Source organism: Protobothrops mucrosquamatus, unplaced genomic scaffold (genome assembly GCF_001527695.2).
Source record: "Protobothrops mucrosquamatus isolate PMUCROS unplaced genomic scaffold, P.Mucros_1.0 scaffold1719, whole genome shotgun sequence".
NCBI lineage: Eukaryota > Metazoa > Chordata > Lepidosauria > Squamata > Viperidae > Protobothrops > Protobothrops mucrosquamatus.
The window spans coordinates 1-8,250 of record NW_015387867.1 but is presented as its reverse complement, the minus strand read 5'-3'; the positions used below and the strand labels follow the sequence as shown (position 1 = coordinate 8,250).

At 39.4% G+C, this 8,250-nt stretch overlaps 1 protein-coding gene across 1 annotated transcript in view; it reads left to right on the top strand.

The window, feature by feature from the left end:
- LOC107293729 (CUGBP Elav-like family member 2) overlaps nucleotides 1-8,205 on the top strand; it is an 89,715-nt gene extending 81,510 nt beyond the window's left edge. The window contains exon 9 of the mRNA XM_029285448.1: nucleotides 7,911-8,205. Within this exon, the coding sequence (XP_029141281.1) occupies nucleotides 7,911-8,158 (248 nt within the window). The 3' untranslated portion in view covers nucleotides 8,159-8,205. The remainder of the gene's footprint in view (nucleotides 1-7,910) is intronic.
- Nucleotides 8,206-8,250: the final 45 nt, after the last annotated feature.

The following is an 8,250-nucleotide window of genomic DNA, read 5'->3' as shown; positions in this document are numbered from 1 at the left end:
TAAACTAGACATACCCAATTCCAGCAACCGTTCCTTATATGTTTTAGCCTCCAGTCCCCTAATCATCTTTGTTGCTCTTCTCTGTACTCTTTCTAGAGTCTCAGCATCTTTTTTACATCGTGGTGACCAAAACTGGATGCAGTATTCCAAGTGTGGCCTTACCAAGGCATTGTAAAGTGGTATTAATACTTCACGTGATTAACATGAACAATTAACATGGTATCTTACTGGACCAGTTTAGGAGGTTCATTGTTGGGGCCACTGTTCTTCAGGGATTCTTCTACTCCAAGGTCAGTTCCAGGGGGTATTGTGAGGGGCAGAGATCTAGTTCTAGACCCTAACTGACACTGCATCATGGATTCCTCTTTAACATTCATATGAAGCCATTGGATGACATCCTTAGTCGGCTCAATTATATATTCAATTCTCAATCTGTCTCCTTGGCCACTCAACTGATACAGTTGGGGATCTTTCCCTGTGCTTGGAAGGTGTGAGAATCCAGATGGAAAGCAGCGGGCTCTGAATTGCCCTCGAAAGATCGAGTGGCTATAAGGCCGAACTCTGTTGGCCTTTGGAAAAGCTTTAAAATCTGACTCTTCCCTCTGGCTTTAAGCATCAGGATGTTAGTGGAGACCAGTTTGTGTTGTCTTTTCTTGTTTTCATTATTATTTTAATGTGCAGCTTTCTTTTTTGTGGTCATTAGGCACCTATTTATTTATTTATTTATTTATTTATTTTGATTTATATCCCGCCCTTCTCCCAACGGGACTCAGGGCGGCTCACAACATATTTAAAAACATAGACATGTTTACCCCCACCAGATAAAACCAAATTAAACCAATATTTAAAGTTGTGGAGTTAAAATTATTCTTAAAAAACCCGGTTTAAAATCCTCCCTAGGCCAGGCCCGCTTGCTGAAAAAGCCATGTCTTGAGGGTGCGGCGGAAAGTAAGGAGATCCGGAATCATCCGGATCTCGGGGGGTAGTTCGTTACCCAGTAATTTGATTAAGACAGTGGCCACATATATTTGTACAAATAAATATTCGTGATACTGTTTCCTCTTAGAGGAAATAATAATATGTACTTGTTTCTTTGTTTGTTTGCCTCCCATCTCGTATGGAATGACTCTAGGTGGCTTACAACATAAAAACATTAAAAACATCATAATACAAAAACAGTTCCCCCCCCCCCCCATACTATCACTCTGCTAAACAACTGATTCCCACAACACTGTTTTATGTACTGGGATATCCAACCATCTCGTAGGGTTGTATTACTATTATCCTACTCATCTTTCCTATTACCTATTTCAGGGTTCTTCAAACTTGGCCCTTTTATGACTTCTGGGACTTCAACTCCCAGAATTCTTCAGCCAGCGTCAAGTCCACAAGTCACAAAAGGGCCAAGTTTGAAGAACCCTAACCTATTTCCTTAATTTCTTATGACTACATCTTATGATTTATGTTGATTGCGATTTAATACCCTGTGACGATCACCGAGTGGTGTATCTTATGATTTATGATGTTGTATTTATGATTATGATCATGATTTATCACTTGTTGCTTGTATGTACACTGAGGGACAAATTCCTTGTGTGTCCAATCACACTTGGCCAATAAAGCATTCTATATCATGCCAAATGCTAAAAGGGAGTAAGAAATAATGAGCCAAAGAATCGAAAGGCATAAAAACAGCAAATATCGCTTAATCAAGTTTGCATTGACATTCAATATACCTTTCCATACTTTTCTATCATTGCTTACCAGCTTTTACTGGACAATTCAGAGAAATCTATTTTTAAGATTGGTTGTCCACCTCATTATATTGGATGTGTGAAATGAATAAGGGGACATTTACAAGTATCATATGGATGTGACCCACTGTTAACTCCATTTTGAGTTAGTTTCCATAAATTTATTCATGTAGTATTACAAAAAACCAATGCTGTTGAAAGCTGTGAACGTACTTTTGAGTTATATACCAGAGATTTGGAATTTATGATATGAAAGACTAGGGTTTTACTGAACACAGTGCAACAAAAAAGATTACTCTTTGATACTGTAAGAGCACATGTCATCAGGATTAAAATCTTGGATCGATAATGTGTTTATTGAAAAACTAGCTGTCTATTAGTATGAGGGAAAGAGGAAAGATGCACTTTAAAAAAAATGTCTGAGTGACTTTCTGTGTATATTTTTTTTCCTTTTTTTCCTTTTTTTCCTTTTCTCTCATTTCCCCCTTTTCTGTTCATATTGAAGCTTTTTTTTTAAACAGCTGCATTCTTCCTATGACACAGTTTTTAGCAACATAGGTTAACAGCTTTACTTGTGCCTTATGCAGCATTTGTTGCTAACAATAAAACAGTATGGATCCAAATGGACACATCTTTAGCCATTATGCCATCAGCTCATCCAGTGCCCAGTTTTATCCCAGGCCTGCTGACATTATTGGCATGGAAGATACGATTTTTAATCTGGAATCAATCTTGCATGGGTGCTATCTTTGATCCATTCCTGGGCCCTATGTCTTTCTGTTGAATTAACGATGAAAATTAAAATAACCAGTAAAATGGGCAGCCTTACAATGAGTATGATGTTATTGTACACAACAGAGTTTCCCATATTTATTTTCGTCCTATTATAATGCATATCAGTGCCAAACATCCAACAATTTGTCCATCTGTGAAATAGTAGTGATATTGTAGAGTCCTTGACGCTTTCTGGAGGCTTTGTTGTTTGCTTGCAGACGTTTCATTACCAGACTTGGTAACATCTTCAGTGCTTCATGCAAATTTTCTGCAAGCAAACAACTAAACTCAGAGAGCACCAAGGACTCCACAGTTCATCCATGAGCTATGTCTGCTCTCTTCTGTTAGTATGATATTGTCCAGGGAAATTAAATATCTAGGTTTAGAGAGCAAGAAGCTGGGAGAAGGTGGATGAGATAGACAAGAAAACTATCATCTCTAGTGTAAGAATATGATGTCTTGTTTAATGAAGAGAAGGACAAGGGGGGACATGATAGCAGTGTTCCAATATCTCAGGGGCTGCCCCAAAGAAGAGGGAGTCAAGCTATTTTCCAAGGCGCCTGAAGGCAGGACAAGAAGCAACGGGCGGAAACTAAGGAAGGAGAGAAGCAACCTAGAACTAAGGAGAAACTTCCTGACAGTGAGAACAATTAACCAGTGGAACAACCTGCCTCCAGAAGCGGTGAAAGCTCCAACACTGGAAGTTTTTAAGAAGAGACTGGACAGCCATTTGCCTGGAATGGTATAGGGTTTCCTGCCTAAGCAGAGGGTTGGACTAGATGACCTCCAAGGTCCCTTCCAACTTTATTACTACTACTACTACTACTACTACTACTACTACTACTATTATTATTATTATTATTATTATTATTATTATTATTATTATTATTATTATTATTATTATTATTATTATGTTTCAATCCTACTTTTTTTACCAAGTAACTGAAAAAAATATATAATATCCTTTCTGGATTTCTTAATACTACATATCGAAGGATGAAAGAAAGGGCTTGCTTAAGTGATCTAGAGACTCTTCAGATCAACCATATCAAAAGTCCATCTCATGCCAATTTCACATCAATATGATTTTCTTTCCTTTTTTATTTTTTATTTTTTGCTCTTGTATGGACATGTAGCCCTGAAAGGCGGTTGTTAGCACCCATTACACATCAAATTCACTTCACAGTTTCACATATGACCAGTTTGGTTCAATCATTTTTAATCGTGGAGTTATCAAGTCCTGCTTTCAACTTGGCAGCACAAGAGGGTGGGCATGCTACCGTGTACCCCTCAGTCATTTACAAAAGGCAGTGACCAGGAGCAGGCTGTGAGTCCCGAGCAGTCAGAATTAATTTAATGCTTAATAAAACTGCTCACCTGAAGGAGTTTTAATATTAAGTGGCTCCTTGCAGCCACCAGTAAGGCCTCATGGTTCATTCAATTGATGGGTTTCCAGGAATAGAAAACTCCATGCATTTAGGTGGACCTGGAGATCTAATCCATCAAATAGTAATTAGCTTAGTGTTTAAAAAGTCTCAATCATGGAACAGAACCATTAGTTATTTACAGTATGTTAGCCTAGAATTGGATGGAGTCTGCCTGATCAGGTGAGTAACACTTGCTGTACATTATGTAAAATGGCCCAGCTAAATGTAGGTGAAGAAAACCGCCTCCTCACTTAATGTGCAAATTGACAGGTGGAATTAATTTTTATCAGAGGGTGAAAAGCCAACCAATCAAAATTATAGCAGCGTTCCAATATCTAAGAGACTGCCACAAAGAAGACAGGGTCAAACTATTCTAAAGCGCCTGAAGGCAGGACAAGAAGCAACGGATGGAAACTAGCCAAAGAGAGAAGCAACCTAGAACTAAGGAGAAATTTCCTGACAGTTAGAGCAATTCATCAGTGGAACAACCTGCCTCCAGAAGTTGTGGCTGCTCCAACACTGGTGGTTTTTAAGAAGAGATTGGACAACCATTTGTCTGAAATGGTATAGAGCAGGGCTTTTCAACCTTTTCACCCATTGTACCACTTTTAGGATATGGCAACATCCGAGTACCACCAGTCGCCTAGCAAGGTGTCAAAAACTTGATGCCCCCCCCCCAAAAAAGGAAAAAAGTGATAAAGTACAAGTAGTCCTCGACTTACAACAGTTTGCTTAGTGACTGTTCAAAGTTACAATGGCACTGAAAAAAGTGCCCCCCAAGCCACAGCCGAGCAAGACACCTGCCTTCCCGCCTGGCCGCGCTCTTCCTCCTGTCCGAGGTTTTCATTGTTGTGAGCATTTCTGTTGAGGATTGGCAGCAGGGGTGGGGTGGAGGGGTGTTATTCTTTCCCCCCCCCCCGGTCTGCTGGGTGATTGCAGCAGGTTTTGGTCACTTCACATGACTGTGGGCCACTGTGACCGTCATAAATATGAATCAGTTGCCAAGCATCTGAATGTAAATCACAAGACCCTGGAGATGCTGCAACATTCCAGCTGATCGGCGCTTCTTCTGGGCTCAGCAGAAGTGCCAGGATCAGTGCTGCTTTCCAGCTGATTGGTGCTTCTTCTGGGCTCAGCAGAAGCGCCAGGATCAGCGCCAAGGTCACAGAACCACCAGGATCAGCGCTGAGCTCCAGCTGGAGCCTGACGCTGATCCTGGCGCTTCCACTGAGCCCTGACAGCCCCGAAGAAGCGCCGATCAGCTGGAAAGCGGCACTGATCCTGGCACTTCCACTGAGCCCTGACAGCCCTGCAGCTCCAGCCGTCTCTCGCTCAGGCTTGTGCGGTGCTGCCACCGGTTCAGTTCATTCCCCTCCCCTGCTACCACTTTTCTAGGATGGTCGCGTACCACCTGCCAGGTGCCAATGTACCACAGGTGGTACCCGTACCACTGGTTGAAAAGCCCTGGTCTAGATGACCTCCAAGGTCCCTTCCAACTCTGTTATTATGTTATGGTAGATGATCCTCATTCTGTTAGCCATCCCATTCGATATGGCTGAAATGATTAGATAGCTTTTTTATGCCTCTTTTTCCTTCTCTATCTTTATTTGAATGATAAGGAACCTATCACAGATGTTTAGCGGTCACCAAGAAAAGCGTCTTTTCTTGTCGTTATTCCTTCCAAGCTGACACACACCAGCCTGGAAAATGATATGACTCCCAGTCTAGTAGATACTTATTTTTCAGGACCGGGAGTGGAGGTGGTGGCTTCTGGGAAGGGGCTTAATCTTATTTACATCTCTCCAGAGTTCCCTTTTTCTTCCTTAAATCTGTAGTGAGCTGCAAGGGCAGTAAATTACCATTCAAAAGCAGGATCTTGTTATCTTTAATCACTGGTGGGCCAGCAAGGATTTGAAGAGCTTTGAAGTCTGTTCATGGACTTACAGATCTAATTCTGAATCTCTGTGTACCAAAGACTAAGACTGGGGGGGGAGGGAGGGGGGTCTATCTAGTTTTTAGCTTGCAGCTGTATTCTTTAATGTTCACAAATCATATAGGCATTATTCACTCATCCCTTCAATACTAACTAGCTTTCTGAATGCTATTCTTCTTGGCTATTGATGTTCAGACTGATAACACAGAGATAATATTCCCAGCACAGAAGAAAAAAAACGATCAATTTGCTTTTACCAAGACAAAGTACTGTCAAGGTATAATTCCTGAAAGCAAAGCCTATGGATACGTGAATGCTAGATATTTCATCTTTTTCTAACAATTAGACTAAACAGCAATGGAACGTCAAGAAAAGCTTCCTAACAGTGTAACAGGGTCCGTTCATCTAATTTGCTAAAAACTAGGGACAGTTACCAGCTTTTTTTTTTTTATGTGAGTTTATTCAATTCACAAACACCAAGTTATAGCATCCATTTCATTTGCTGTAGGGGGGAAACTCTGGAAGGCAATTTGTAAATTTTCCTTCGGTATCAAATAGTTTTTCATAAGCCAGATCATCTGAGAACTTGATGAATGTAGCATTTGCCATTTCCATATCAAAACAATTTCCTCTGAAACATCTATTCTACAATGGTTTATGCTTTATTCATAACATACCATTTTATATATATGCATGCAGCTGCAACGGAGAGATCAAAATAATTCCAAACCAGAATTTCCAACCACCAGTTTGTTGAATAAACAAGAAAGGCTACCAATCAGGCTAAGCTGTAAGCAAACAAACTGCACTAAATCTGAGTTCAGCATATGAGTCAAACCATAATGTGGGCCGTTGGTTTTCTATCTCTTATTAAAATTTTGAGCCCAATGTGTACTTTAAGCAAAGGACTTAAAACCGTATGGATAAAACAATGAGAGGGACACACCTTAAGTTCTTTCTAATCTAATTATTGTGACATGTCATAAATTTGCAGCCAAAGAACTATTATGTCATGTGTCTGATTAACGAAACACTTAAAAGGACTTTCAGGCATATTTTTTTCCTAAAAGCATTTATTAAGGTTACAGAGACGTCAGTACAGCATGGTGGAAATGCTTAGGTCTGGCTTCTTTTCCGTTACGCATATATATTCTAAGCATTTCCCCCCCCCCCTTATTTTGGGGTCATGGTTCACATCTCCCAATCAACTTGGAAGATGTGATTTACTTCCGGTTTCTTTTTCCCGGGCTATCCTTATTCTCCTCCCTTGTTCCCTGTTGCCTGGTTTAACTATAAAAATACCAGACAGTTCTGCATATTGTCAAAGCAAGAATATACAGTATTTGCAGCGTTGACATATTACTCAATAGCTTTCCATAATGTGTATGGCCGTGGTGTCCAACCTTGGCAACTTTAAGACTTTAAGACTAATTGTTTCGAATTATAAATGGAAGATGGATTTAGAGGATAAAAGTTATTTTATGGGTAAGCGATGATATTAGAATGAGAATTAGAATATGACTGTGAAATAAACTAAGAATTTACTGGAATAAATAATAAGTGTATATTAGACATGATATTATTTTGCATGAACTAAGGGAAACCGTGGCTTATCCAAAACTTAAAAATTATTGGACACTAAGCGAACTGGAATATTGTAATTGAAACCAGACAAAAGTCAAAAACAGGATCTGGAGACATATAATTTAAAAGTTCTTTATAAATGTTTTCAATGATTGAGTTATAACTAGCAATTTATTCATTTGAATTTGGTATAATAACTAAGGGAAACAGAAGAAATTTTTGATGATGAAAACTGATATATGTATGGATAAGTGTGTTATTGGACTATGTGTTACCCAACCACCATGTTGCTTCCTTAAATACCCGAAGTTTTGTAAAAATGGAAAATTAATAAAACTTGTTTAAAAAAAAAAAAGACTTGTGGACTTCAACTCCCAGAATTCCCCAGGTATTCTAGAAGTGAATACTTTTCTTTTCTCTTTCCTTCTTTTATTCTAGTGGCTGCATCAACAGCAAATTCCACAGCTGGGGCAATGAATTCTTTGACTTCTCTGGGGACTCTACAAGGACTAGCTGGAGCAACGGTTGGATTGAATAATATTAATGCACTAGCAGGTACCGTAAACAGTGAGTATTTATTGCTGTGGTGGACACTCCAGCAATTTCCCTGTAATCACCTTAGGGACACTAATCGTTTTAGTAGAGTGAATGCTACTAGGGAAATAACACATGTGCAAAATGGGTGATAAAATTGAGAAATTCTATTCCAGACAGCTTCAGGCCCAAAATCTAAATAGATTTTGTCTTGTTAAAGAATTATGCTGTTTATATTGCTTGA